This window comes from Pan paniscus, chromosome 5 (assembly GCF_029289425.2).
Source record: "Pan paniscus chromosome 5, NHGRI_mPanPan1-v2.0_pri, whole genome shotgun sequence".
NCBI classification, from domain to species: domain Eukaryota; kingdom Metazoa; phylum Chordata; class Mammalia; order Primates; family Hominidae; genus Pan; species Pan paniscus.
Window position 1 is genome coordinate 95307322 of NC_073254.2, and position 14980 is coordinate 95322301.

Here is a 14980-nt window from a genome sequence, read left to right on the forward strand (position 1 = left end):
CAGGGGAAGCTGAGGCAAGAGAAATGCTTGAACCCGGGGAGCAGAGGTTGCAGTGAGCCGACATCGCGCCACTGCACTCCAGCCTGGGCGACAGAATGACGCTCCATCTCAAAAAAAGAAAAAGGAAAAAAAAAAAAAGAAAGAAAATGTAAAATTACGTACAGGACTTGTATTTATAGCTCACATTATATTTCTATCAGATAGTGCTGCTCTAAATGATCAACTATAGCTCCTTTTCAATGATAAAAATGAAGTCAGTGGGAAGGTCAGCCTGACTTTTATTTTTATATGAAATAAGATTAGCAGAATGTTTCTGCTTCTTTCTTCTCAGAGACAGAAATCCACTCTAAAATGTAAGTATGCTCAAAAGAAAATCACAAAGCATTATAATACCCCATTCAATACTTGATTTAGTCTTAAATGTTTGAGTTTCTCAATTTCATTCATGTTTACTAAACTATCAAATCTGTAATGAAATTATGCAAATTGCCCTAATTATATATGTCTATATTTGTATCTATATCATACCATTAAACATGCTGTTGGCAATAGCTCCACAAGGAGCAATTGGTTTGTCTTCATTTCTTCGATAAGGCTCACATTCCTTACTGGGATTCTGGTTTTTAGAAGGAAAAGAAGAGAGAAATTACTATCCAGGCCTTTGGGAGAACTATGAGCTATCCCTAAATTACTGATTAAGAATTCAACACCTATATTTTTCTCACTTATAATACACAGGTCTGTAATGTAAGTAGGCTATAGATAACACCACATTTAAATATTCAAAATGTATTCTGAACATTACTGTCTTACCTTTTTAATATAACCTTTACTTGCATATGTTTTGTCATATATGCATATATCAAATAAACATCTTTTTGATTTTCTTATCACAGAAACATTACCACAAAGGGTTTTCTGCCCAAGAAAAATTAAGAAATGGTCTATTGCCAATCCAGTTGTGATATAACAAGAAAATCTTAAACTGGAACTAAAGAGGCTAGTTCCTTGGGCAATTCCTTTAATTTAACTGGGCCTCAAAAATAAACATGTCCAACTATACAATCTGAAATTTTGTGATTTGGGGTTAAATCCTATATCTAAGAAAGGAAGGAAGGAGTCTAGTGCAGATTCCTAGAATATATCAATCTTTAAACTGTGCATCCAGGTACAAGAAAAACAAAAATGCTGACAAGGCAGAACATTTGCCTGTGGTCCAGATTTGGTTTTGACTTAGTCCCTACTGAGGATCTTAAAGAGGTGTGGCAGTTATGGGATTCAACTAGAGATCATATCAAGTCTGAGGTTAGGGGTCTGTCTGAGCTGGGACCCTCCCGCCACATTAAGCCATGTATCAAAACACATAAACATACCAAGATAATCTCAATTTGAAATTAAGAAGACCCTAATTAGACCTCTTAGGACTATTTCATTACCAGCTAACCTTGACTTGTATCTATATTCTCCATGTCTAGATTGGAAAAAAGCACTTGTGTGAATGGAAAAGATAAGGCTAAGGAAGTCTGTGGTAGGTATCTCATAAAGTCTCTTCAATATTTGACTTCTCAGCTTTTTGGTCCCTACACCATCTGTATTGATAAAGCTATTAACATTAGGGGAAATATATCTGCTAGCCACTACATTCTTAAGGAAGTTTTAAAAGAAAGGAAAATAGTATTTACTATCTATGTGTCAGGTACTAAACTAAGCAATGCTAGGTACTTTGCATTAACTGGCTTACAAAAGCTATTTGATGAGGGCCGGGTGCGGTGGCTCATGCCCCTAATTTCAGCACTTTGGGAGGCCAAGGCGGGAGGATCCCTTGAGTCCAGGTGTTCGAGATAAGCCTGGGCAACATGGCGAAATCCCATCTCTACAAAAATACAAAAAATTAGCCAGGCATGGTGGTGTGCACCTTTAGTCCCAACTACTTAGGAGGCTGAGGTGGGTGGTTTGCTTGAGTCCAGGAAGCGAAGGTTGCAGTGAGCAGAGATCGTGCCACTGCACTCCAGCCTGGGTGACAAAGTCAACCCTGTCTCAGAAAAAAACAAAAACAAGCCAGGCACAGTGGTTCACGCCTGTAATCCTAGCACTTTGGGAGGCCGAGGCTGGTGGATCACGACGTCAGGAGTTCAAGACCAGCCTGGCCAATATGGTGAAACCACGTCTCTACTAAAAATACAAAAATTAGCCGGGCATGGTGGTGGGGGCCTATAATCCCAGCTACTCAGGAGGCTGAGGCAGAGAATTGCTTGAACCGGGGAGGCAGAAGTTGCAGTGAGCCGAGATCGCACCACTGCACTCCAGCCTGGGCGACAGAGTGGTGAGACTCCATCTCAAAAAAAAACAAACAAACAACAACAACAACAAAAAAACAAAGCTATTTGATGAGTACCTAATATGCAGCATGTACAATACTAGGTGCTAAAAACAGAAAAACGAAAAGAATACAATCCCTATTTTTAAGCAACTCAAAATGTAACAGAGGAAGCAGACCCTTACAAAACCAACTATCATACGAAGTAAGAGCCATGATGAAGATGTCTACATTCATTCAGAAAATATTTATTAAATGCCTTCCATGTGCAAGCACGAGCCAGGCACTTGGTAAACAGTGATTAAAGAAAGTCATGCTCCCTGCCTTCATGAGCTTACAGTATAGCTGGAAAGAAAGATAACAGATAAGCAAATATGTAATTACAAATTACAGTAAGTGTTATGAAGAGGCTATGTGAGTATTTAATGGAAAAAGGATAGGAGGAGCTGCTTTAGAATCTATGGTAATGAAAAGTTTGACTCTGGAGGAGGTATCATTTAAGTTAAGACATAAAAAAAGACCAGGAGCCAGCCATGTAAAGAGAAGACAGAAGAGAGTTTTAAGCAAAGAGAACACCACATGCCACTAAACAAGAACTTATTTCTGTGAAGGTAATGGTGAATGTAGCTGGAGCATGCCAAGAGGGAGGATGATATGTGATGAGATAAGAGGATTACGCATAGCTCAGATCATCCTGAGATTTTACTACAAGTGCTAATATGACCACTGAAAGATTTTAGGTAGGGAAGTGATATTTATACTTTTTAAAAACCTCACTATAGCTGCTATGAGAATGGCCTGGAAAGGAGCAGGATTGGATGATGTGAGACACAATTTGTTCATCCAAGCAAAAAGTGGTAGTGACTTGGAACAAAAAAATAAAGGAAGTAAATATGTAAACAAGCACATTTTTGCATGGAAGGGCACTTAGAAAAATAGCAGGCCTTGAGATGAGAAGACCTCCAGGGAAACAGTAAAAATGACATTCTAAGCAAATAAAATGCTAAATGGCAAAATGAGCAGATTATTTGTGTCACAATGCATGGTTAGGGAGCAGCAAACAAGGCCCAGGGCAGCCAGGCCTTGTTTAATGTATTAAAAATAGTATATAAGATAATAAGGCTGATGCCAGATTGTACAGGGCCTTACACATAATATCTGGCCCTTTACAGAAAAAGTTGATCTATTCCTGGTGTGGCCTGAAATCTTTGCTTACAGTTTGGAAGAAAAGAATCAGTTTCAGTTTTCTTTACCCTCAGTGAACAGAGCACATATATAAATAAAATAATTGTAAATCAGCCACCATTTCTGGGGTTTTGGAACACACACAATCTATAATCCCTAAAAAACACATTCAGAAAGGTCTAGAAACTTGGTGTATCTCACAGTACAACATCTTCTCTGGATTTGAGTGCTAAAAATTGGATCCTATGGAATAAACCCCACATAGATTCAAAATATCATAGGCCTAACCAGAACCCTGTGTATACCAAGGAATCTTTAAGTAGACTTGTATTGCTTAAAATCCCACACATCAGCAACTGATGATCAGCAATAAAACCAATCAAGATAACCTAGAGCAGTTATATTTTACATTTCGGAGGCCCATGCTGCTCACAACATAGTCCTAAATTGTATTCTAAGAGATTCATTAATTCTAAGAAATCCTAAATTGCTCTGGGCCTCTGAATGTTTGCTGCATTGGCACCAGTAACATAAAATACTTAGGGCCGGACGCGGTGGCTCAAGCCTGTAATCCCAGCACTTTGGAAGGCCGAGGAGGGCAGATCACCTGAAGTCCAGAGTTTGAGACCAGTCTGGCCAGCATGGCGAAACCCTGTCTCTACTAAAAATACAAAAATTAGCCGGGCCTGGTGATGCGCACCTGTAATCCCAGATACTCGGGAGACTGAGGCAGGAGAATCACTTGAACCCAGGAGGTGGAGGCTGCAGTGAGCCGAGGTCGCGCCACTGCACTCCAGTCTGGGCAACAGAGTGAGACTCTGTCTCAAAAAAAATAAAATAAAATAAAAAATAAAAAAAAATACATAGGCACTAACCACTTATATGGAAAACTGAAGAACAGTAAAGAAACTAAGATCCCCTAGTCCACAGATTTCCAAACCAGTCTGGGCATCAATGCATCTGTGCAAATTCCAGGAAAAAATATTTTAACTAGAAATCCTCATGATACAGGCCAGGCATGGTGGCTCATGCCTGTAATCCCAGCACTGTGGGAGGCCGAGGTGGGCAGATCATGAGGTCAGGAGTTTGAGAGCAGACTGGCCAACATGTTGAAACCCCATCTCTACTAAAAATACAAAAATTAGCTGGGCGTGGTGGTATACACCTGTAATCCCAGCTACTCGGGAGACTGAGGCAAAATTGCTTGAACCTAGGGGGTGGAGGTTGCAGTGAGCTGAGACTGTGCCACTGCACTCCAGCCTGGGCGACAAAGTGAGACTCCATCTCGGGGGGAAAAAAATCCTCACTATACAAACTATAAATGACAACACTTTAATTTCATCCTAACAATTCTAACTGAACAGTTACTACATATTCTTATTTTACAGATATCATATTTTCATATTTATCATTTTACTTACAAGCAAAGCACTAGAATCTCCATTCAGTTGACTATCATCTCGAGATTTCACGTAACGACGATGGTTTTGATAGAAATTAGACAGTCCATAATACATAAACACATTGCCCTAGAGAAACAGAGAGGGAAAAAATTTTCACATAAAAACTATTCTGTATAAACTTATTTCATGTGTACATAAAAGCTACATAATTTGGACTTTTATTAGTTTACAATTTGTGATAGGTAGTGGGGTAAATTCCACCAGTACTTAGCAATCTAAAATGGCACAACTGTAAATAAGGCTAAAGAAAGTATGTTACAAAAAGCCACAAGTAAACTTTAAAACTATCCTTAAAGACGTCCAAGAAGTACTATTTACATTAAAAAAGAATATTCAAGGAATCTATTAGCCTACTCTGAGCTACCTTCAATTTAAAATTTTCTCTAATTCAAACTGGTCTTCACCCAGTTAGCATCGACTTTTCACAGGGATAATGGTCAAACTTGTTTCTCTTTTTTTCTCTCAGAGACTAGAGTCTTGCTATGTTGCCCAGGCTGGCCCTTAATTCCTGGGCTTGAGCCGTTCTACCGCCTCTGTCCCTAGACACTGGGAGGTGTGCACTACAGGTCTGTAGCGCCATGTGCAGTTGAAACTTTCATTTTTTTTGTCCAAGTGAATTCTGAACTTGAATTGGGATATAATAAATTCCTCAAGAAGACACTATATAATATTATGAGTTAATAAACTACTAATTAGTAGAGTCTCTATGATAATAAGCCACTTTATAATAATCAAGAAAAGTACTTTAATATATTTAATAGAGCCAACTTTGAAATAACCTGGGAAAGAAGTGTAACCTATAAACATTACAATTATTTAGAAGATGCTAAGAAGCCATCTTAAATGATTAAAATTTTTAGAAGTAGCAAACATTAAGCTATTTTCTCCTTTCTGGTTGCTACCTCTATTTTCTATATTCTTATCCTTAATTAAAAGTAATTCAGTAACATTATAAGTAGACTTCATTTGATTTGCTATTTTTATATACACTATCATTTATTTAATGCTTGACTTTCAAATGTCAAACCATGCAAATTTTCCCATTCTATATAAAGAAAATGTTTACATGGAAACCTTCTTGTGGAAGAGAGGGAATATCAAAATTACATCACAGAAATTGAGAAAATGAATATTCTTTTTTAAAAGGAAATATTACTCAAGATTCAGTACAGTAAATTCAATTTGTAAACTGAAAAAGAGATTATTTGAATGAACACTGAGATAAAATAACCTACTTGAAGTTCCCTGAAGAGTTTAGTCCAATTCAAAGTTTGAGCTTGTGAAGAAACACAGAGTCCACAAGAGAATGAATTTGAGGTTGACTGCCTTTGCAAAAAACAAGTTCTGAAGTGTTTTTTGAATGGGAGAGAAAATTAATAGAGCTTCTATATCAATACTAGTCTCTCGTTTCTTCAATTCTGCCTGTTCTGACAAAAGCAGAATTTATTGCATCTTTATTGTCTGCCCATCACACTGAAAAATCATGGACTTGTAAAGATACTTTAAATGTATATTCTGTTTCTGCTGAAACAAAGTTAAATAATTACATTTGTCTTCTACAAAATTTGTTTTCATGTATTATTCAAAAGCAGCATTATCCTGTCCTTTATGTCAGTGCAAGAGCATCTATAACCACTAGATGGCAACCAACTATTAGGGACTATTAAAGTCATCACTACCTTTAGAAAATCTTAAGTTCAGAAAATCTAAAAAGTTGGCATGTATTAATGCAGTTTTGCTGCCTTAAGAATAATTATTTTAAGCTCAATTTTCAGGCACAGGAGAATACAAAGTGGTCTTTACATGCCTATTCTGAATCTTTATGTCCGTTAGCATGTGTTCAGAATGGCAGTGTAAATGCAAACAGATGGATTTCTAACTACTTATAAAAACATAAATGATCAGTAAGGTTTTAATAAGTGTTTGCATTTTTTATAATGCTTCATATGTCATAAAAATAATTCAATTAAGTAATGGGAGAATTATTATTTATTTTCTAAAGTAAAGCTTGCTTTAGTATCGTAAGTATGCACAACAATTTGAGCAATAATTTTAAAATACAAGTATATAAAACTTGATAAAAAATTGATTCGTACAGTCATAAAATTATCTATTGAAAGGATAAAATACAATATCTTAAATTTTGTCTACAAAGTACTAACTAAACCATTCAAATAAATGTATTTAATTACCAGACAGCAAAATCCAACAGCCAAACACATAAAACGATCTTCCTCAAAAGCCTATAAACTCCAGTAAATTAAAGAGACTTCTCTATAAAAGGAAAATACCTTGTAAAAGACATTTAGTACAGTATCAGTATTTTTTAAAGCATGGCTTTTCTAGCACATTACTTGGAAACACAGACCTCAAATGACTTCTCCAGTGTGAAGTTAATGGTACAAAAGCAAGGTGTCACATCCGGAGATAAACATTTATTACAGGGACTGGAAGGCTCTGTTCCGGTATAATCAATCTGCAAGAGAAAAATATAACTAAGCACTTCCTTAGAGAAAGTGGATACCTAAAACACTCTGAAACGACTTGCTATTAAAAGGAAAATTAAGTCCAATGAAATGACCTAGAGCTCAGACAAAAACTGTTTTTAAGGTCATCTGTTTGACAGTGTGAGGTAGTAAAAACTGGAAAGGGTCCTCTGTTGTTCTACTGGCTGATCTTTCCAAGTAAAGTCCTCTCTTCTTTTTATCAAAGAAATATATTTATGCATAAAATCATACATACAAAATTCAAAACTGCATATTTACATAGCTAAAACATCCAAACTATTAAAATACTAGATTAACAGAGATCAATAAATCAGTTTTTCCTCTTAAATCTTTCAATCTTAAATACTTTTCAGTCACCTCAGCTTTCCATTATATACTTTTGAAAAAAATTAGGTTACCAAGAGCTACTGTTTTTTCAACACCTGGTGCTGAATTTGTCTTTGTCTTGGGTTCCCGGCAAGGAGCTTTATGCTTGGAATTTCCCAGGTGACAGAAGTATCTTTGTTATTCATAAGCCCCTTGATTCACACCAGAGTTTATGTTAGTTAACAAGATGACTCAGGATAGCAGCTAGTCACCAAAAAGACTAGTTGTGTGATTGCAGACCTTTGGCCCAGCCCAATCTCTTAGGAGAAAAGTGGGGCTAAAAATTTAGTTCAATCAATTAGTCAGTGTTCAATCAATCAAGCCTACATCATGAAGTCCCAATAGAAACTCTAGACACTGAAGTGAAGGACAGCTTTCTGGTTGGTGAATCCACTAATGTGCTGGGAGGGTAATGTGCTCTAAGTATACAGGGAGAGGGCATAAAAGCTCTGCATTCAGGACTCTTCAAGACCTTGCTATATGTGTCTTCTAGGACCCCCTCTGAATATATAGCCAGTTGGTCAGAAATATGGGTGACCTGGAGATCCCTGAACTTGCAAATGGCATCTGAAGTGAGGGAAATCTTATGGCGAGGTAGTGAGAATGGTCTTGGGAACTCCCTGGATTTGGAGCCAGTTGACAAGAAGTATAAGTGGCCTGGGAACTTGACTTGCAGCTGGTGTCTGAAGTGGGGGCAGTCTTGTTGGGGACCATGCCCTTGAACCTGTGGAGTCTGACACTATTTCAGGATGGTTAGTGCCAGAATTGAATTGCAGTATACTGGTTGATGTCAGAAGATCTGGCCCGATTGCTAAATTGAAAGGCTTTTTTTTCCACCATAAACATTTTTTAATAGACTTATTTTTATAGTTTAAGGTTCACAGCAAAACTGAACAAAGTACAGAGTTCCCATATACCCTCTGCCTCTGACACACACACACACAACTTCCCCCACCATCAACATCTCACACCACAGTGGTACATTTGCTATAATCGACGAACCTACACGGACACATCACCATCACCCAAAGCCCACAGTTCACACTAGGGTTCACACTTGGTGCATATTCTATGGGTTTTGACAAACGTATAATGAGTATCCACCATTATGTTACCATACGGAATAGTCTCTCTGCCCTAAAAAACCTCTGTACTCTATATCCCTCTCTCTGCTAACCCCTGGAAAGGACTGATCTTTTTACTGTCCTCATAGTTTTGTACTTTCCAGAATGTTATATATGAAATCATACCATATGTACCCTTTTCAGATTGGTTTCTTTCACTTAGTAATACTCACTTAAGATTTTATATGTCTTTTCATGGGTTCATAGTTCATTTATTTTTAGCAATAAATAATATCCACTGTGTGGATGGGCCACAGTTTATTGATTTGTTTACCTACTGAAGGACATCTTGGTTGCTTCCAAGTTATTGAAATTATGAATAAAGCTGTTAAACATCCATGTGCAGGTTTTTGTGTGGACATTAGTTTTCAACCCACTTGGCTAAATACAAGGTATGCAATTGCTGGATCATAGAGTAAGAGTATGTTTGCTTTTTTTTTTTTTTTTTGAGACGGAGTCTCACTCTGTCACCAGGCAGAGTGCAGTGGCACAATCTCGGCTCACTGCAACCTCCGCCTCCTGGGTTCAAGTGATTCTCCTGCCTCAGCCTTCCGAGTAGCTGGGACTACAGGAGTGCACCCCCATGCCCAGCTAATTTTTGTATTTTTAGCAGAGGCGGGGTTTCACCATGTTGGCTAGGATGGTGTCTATTTCTTGACCTCATGATCCGCCCACCTTGGCCTCCCAAAGTGCTGGGATTACAGGCATGAGCCATCACGCCCAGCCCCATTATTTCTCTTAAATTCTTATTTTGGTCTTGATCTCCTGACCTCGTGATCCACCTGCCTTGGCCTCCCAAAGTGCTGAGATTACAGGTGTTAAGTCACTGCGCCCAGCCGAGTATGTTTACTTTTGTAAGAAACTGCCAAACTGACTTCCAAAGGAGGTATACCATTTTGCATTCCATCATAATTCCTATTGCTCCACATCCTCCCTTAGCATTTGGTGGTGTCAGTTTTGGATTTTCACCATCCTACTAGGTATGTGGTAATATGTCATTGTTGTTGTAATTTGTAATTCTCTATTGATATATGATGTTGAGCATTTTTATATGCTTACTTGCCACCTGAATGTTATGAACTGAATGTCTGTGTCCCCCTAAATGTCCTATGTTGAAGCTCTATCCCCCAGTATGATGGTATCTGGAGAAGGAGCCTTTGGGAGGTAATCAGATTTAGGTGAGGTCATGAGGGTGGAGCTCCTATGATGGGATTAGTGTCCTTATAAGATGAGGAAAAAAAGACCACAGCTCTCTCAATCTCTATCATCTGAGGACAAAGGAAGATGGCAGCCATCTACAAGCCTGTAAAGGGACCTCACTAGGAGCTGAATCTACCAGTACCTTGACCTTGGACTTCCCAGCCTCCAGAACTACAAGAAATAAACATTGGTTGTTTAACCCAACCAATGGAAGGTATCACCCAGCTGATTAAGACACTGTAGTACTCCTTGGTAAGGTGTAACATTTAGTGGCTTTTTAAAAGTCATACATTTGCTTAACAAAACTTGGTTTAGTCAAATTCCAGTATAACCTCCTATAGAAACAGTTTTCATCAAAGCTTATTTGTTTACTGATGAAATTGTTTAGAGAAACTTTTCTTTCACTGCAAAATTAAAGAAGAGCTAGTCACATAACTAAAACAAACTGAAAACACAGGTCTCCCAAACGGAGAGAGGCAAAGCCTATGTAATCTTTCATTAGACCTGTTGGGCCACAACTTTGCACCTGGGGCCTTTTCATGCACAATATTCCACTTAAATACCAAGTTTTATGATGTTGGAGAGATGAAAGAAAAGACCATTCAGAAAAACAAACTATATTTTAAAATCTCTGTACATTTTCTCCCTCTTAAGACTAATCTAAGCATTAAAAAAAAAGTTGCCAGCTGAACTTATTCCCATATTATACATTTTTGAACAGAAACCTCTCAAATCACTCTGTTTAGAATTAGTTTCTAGGGGCAAAATCTGCAAGAGGAATCATATTCTTTTTTTAACTGAACAAAAATAATCTGATGGAATTTGAAATCTAATAAATTATGCTACAGTATAAAATATAACAATATAACATTTTATTGAAACCAAGAGTAATCACTGAATATTAAATTACACATGAACAAAATGAAAGATAGCTATAACATCTTCATCACAATCTGATTATGATTTTTTAAATGTATTAAAAAATTACATGTCTTTTGATGCCATGAAAATCTGAAAGGACTATTTAAAAAAATCATTATCATTAATATATTAAGCCTATGTGTAAGGCATGACATTAGGTATAAGATACACACAAAAGCAATCATACGTTATACAGTTTACACAGCCTTTTCCTTCACATACATATTTCATCTGACCCTCACCAAAATTCTATAGCATTATCTCCATTTTATATAAAAAGAACACATTCAGAAACTTGTCCAAGGTCACACAAGTAGTGATAGCTAGTGCTAAGCTGGAACCAAGGATTTCTGACTCCAAGCCTCATGTTCCTTCTACTAAACCATTTTTTCCCCCAAAATAGTCAGTCCCCTTTGCCCTCTAGCAGACTACTTTATCAAAGATAACATATAAATACCAAGAAAACTACCTTAAATTCTAAGTGCCAAACTAGATGGCATAGAGGAATAATAAATAGATGGACCAACACTTCTTTCTTACTGAGAAGCAGCAAAGATTTGAACAGAGCCATAAAAGAAAGATGGAAAAGAGAGAAAGAGGTGGCATATGGAGAAGACAGAGGTGGAAATCACAAGGTATATTTAAGGACAATAGCATACATACTTTGTATTTATGGAGTTTTCATGTTGGAAGGAAATGAGGCAGCTAAGAAGGTAAACTGGACCCAAAACTATATACTGTATTTCACTGACTACTGTTTATTGAATGTATACTAAGTGCTGGGCATTGTAAGTACTTAATACACATGTAGAAAGTAGAAAAGCTCCTCTTCAAAGCTCATCTTGGTTTAAAAATAAAACAATAGACACTAGAAATAATAACTTCTTACTCTAAAGCCTCCTATCAACTATTAGTTCTTACACTTTAGCCCAGTTAGTTGCTTCGGCTTACTCAGGCATGCCTGGACAGGCCCAGGCAAGTCCTAGCTCATAGCTTATGCCCCTTCCTTATTTGGAAATGTTATTGCTTCCTTAAACCTTTCATAAGCAACTTCCTCTCCTTCTTTGTTCTCCCTTGCACTTACCTATTTAGGAAAGTTTTAGGTTATTAGCAAATCGGGTATCAGTTTAAAACTGTGAGGTCCAGCTCCAGCCAATGGATGCAGGATACGGCAGTAAGGATGACCCAAATGCATAAGGGATAAATATGTTGCTTTTCCTTTGTTCAAGTGTGCTCTCACCATTGTTCCATCTGTGAGCAGCGCCCTTTCTGCAGAAAGTAAAGACTGCGTTTCTGAGAGGTCCTCTGTCTCTATGCTGACTTTTCCTCATGGCACTGATTATCTATTTCTAACACACATCATCTCATTTTAAAAATACAATTACCCTGGCAATTGCTGGAATTGTTTCCAAGTTTTGTGGAACTGTCCATTTTGAGTTTTGGAAGGATGCAGGGCTCCACCTCCCACTTCAAAAACCAAAGGGAGAGATGGGTTCTTCCTCTCCATAAACCCATGGTAGCCAGTGTAAAGGTACAAGAGCTAGACTCAGCAATCAGACACTCGCACATAGACCAGTGAATCCTGGGAAACAAAGAGTGGGTGTGATTAAATGAGCAGTCACAGTAGTAGTCTAGCAAGAGAAATTCAACAGCAGCTGTGGCATCTGGATCAGACTGTTTATACTTTCAAAACTCTCTTAGTTCCCACTTGCCTCCAAACCTGACTCTCTATACGTCCCATCCATTTTGTGTGAGAGTTACCCAATCCTCCTTTAATACTTTCTTTCCTGTCTAAGCTAGGCAGAGCTGCTTACTGCTGCTGACAATAAAGCCTCAGCAAGCTAAGTAACTGAGTGTTAAAATGTCCCGCAGGAAATAAGGAACTGAAGAGTTTTGAGGAGAACAACATAATCAAATATTTGCATATAAACAGATAGGAAATAGGACTTTCATTTCTTTCTGACTGCCCATCGACGTAATCATTCATTCACCTAACATTTATGAATGCCTCTATGGTCCCAGCAATGAGGATTCAGCCTAGCACCTGACCTCCTGGAGTTCAGTATCTAACACAGAAAACAACATTAAAATAGAATGGATATTTTTATTAAAAAAAAAAAAAGTGTAGGTGGTATGGCAATACAAGCTAGTCTAGTAGTCAGCAAATTTCTCCATGAAAGCTGCCGAGTAGATGTTATCTACAGGGAGAGAGTACAAAGAGAGACTACATCCCTGACTGGAGGCTTGGAACATGATATTTGGTTACGATATTTGTCTCTCTTTGCTGCAGCATTTGCCAGTTAACCTGTTTGTTAAATTTTCAGCACTCTCTGGATTACTCTTCAATAGGCAAATTTGTTTTGCCTTTAGATATGGATGGATATCACAGTTATACAAGTTTGATTTATAGTATATAATATTTTCCTTGGGTAATTTCAAGAACTCCTTCAGACCCATAATACCATTCAGATGACCAAAAAACTCTCAACAAACTGTGTTAAGATGTCTCGATGGTACTGACTGAGTTTCATTCACTCATTCAAACCTGAGTCCCTATTAGGTGCTAGGCACTGTCTACAGGATGAGAATACAAAATGGAAAAATACATTGTTCATGCTACAAAAGAATTTACAGACAAGTGGGATAGAAAGTCACATTTATGAATAATTACAGGATAATATAATTTTAAGGCAGGCCGTAAGCTAGTACTTCTGGAAACTGAGAGAAGCATATATACCAGGTGGAAAAAGGAGAATCAAGGAAGACTTTCCATGTTAATAGGAACTGCATTTGAAAATGTGATAGAATAAGAAAAGGAAGGTCATTTCAGGTAAACTATTAGCACGTCACATTCCAGAAACTATAGTAGTTTGCCATGACTAGAGCATAAGGTAGAGGAGTGGTAGGAGATGTGGCTAGAAAAGCAGAAAGTAGCCTATCATGAAGAAAATTACACTCTATGTAAAGGGGTTTGAACAGTATCCTGAATGCTAGACAGAAACAGCCATAAGAGAAATTTTAAATAAAAGAAGGAAACATTAAGACTAGCCTCTCAAAAAGAATCACTGTGGCACCAATGTGCAGAGAGATTAAAGAGAATGCCAGACAGAATGCCACCACAATAATCCAGGTGAAAAATGTTGAGAACTTAAACTAATAAAGTGGCAGCAGGAATACAAAAGACAGATTCACAAAAGAAAGAGAAGGTAGAATCTACAGAACTTAGTGCCTAGAGATGGGATGAGGGCAAATACACTTAGGTTGATTTCCAGGGTTTCTGGCATGAAAAACCCTATGGATGGTGATGCCACTCTCTGTAAGGTTTACCACTGCTTTTCATGTCACTAAATCAAAAGTCAGTTCTCAGGCTGGGCGCGGTGGCTCACACCTGTAATCCCAGCACTTTGGGAGGCCAAGACGAGCGGATCATGAGGTCAGGAGATCGAGACCACGGTGAAACCCCGTCTCTACTAAAAATACAAAAAATTAGCCAGGCCTGGTGGCGGGCGCCTGTAGTCCCAGCTACTCGGGAGGCTGAGGCAGGAGAACGGCATGAACCCTGGAGGCGGAGCTTGCAGTAAGCCGAGATTGTGCCACTGCACTCCAGCCTGGGTGACAGATCGAGACTCTGTCTCAAAAAAAAAAAAAAAAGAGTCAGTTCTCAGTCCTGCTCTTCTGTGAACCATGAGCAACAACATTTGGCATGTTGTTTACAAGCTCTTCCTTTGATTCCAGGATACCAGTTTCCATGTTTTTGTCCTACCTCACTGGCTGCTCCTTTTCAGTCTCCTTTGCTAGTTCCTCCTTAGCTCCCCAGCCTCTAAACACTGGAGTGACTCAGGGATCTTCTTACTTTTCTTTGACCTATAAATCACTCTTATGATTTCATCCTATCTT

At 38.1% G+C, this 14980-nt stretch overlaps 1 protein-coding gene across 1 annotated transcript in view; it reads right to left on the reverse strand.

Annotated features, from left to right (window-relative positions):
- TMEM30A (transmembrane protein 30A) overlaps positions 1 to 14980 on the reverse strand; it is a 32091-nt gene that overhangs the window by 7368 nt on the left and 9743 nt on the right. The window contains exons 2-4 of the mRNA XM_003805808.6: positions 7334 to 7441; positions 4924 to 5031; positions 529 to 616 (exon numbers count right to left, since the gene is read on the reverse strand). Coding sequence (XP_003805856.4) covers positions 529 to 616; positions 4924 to 5031; positions 7334 to 7441 — 304 coding nt within the window. The remainder of the gene's footprint in view (positions 1 to 528; positions 617 to 4923; positions 5032 to 7333; positions 7442 to 14980) is intronic.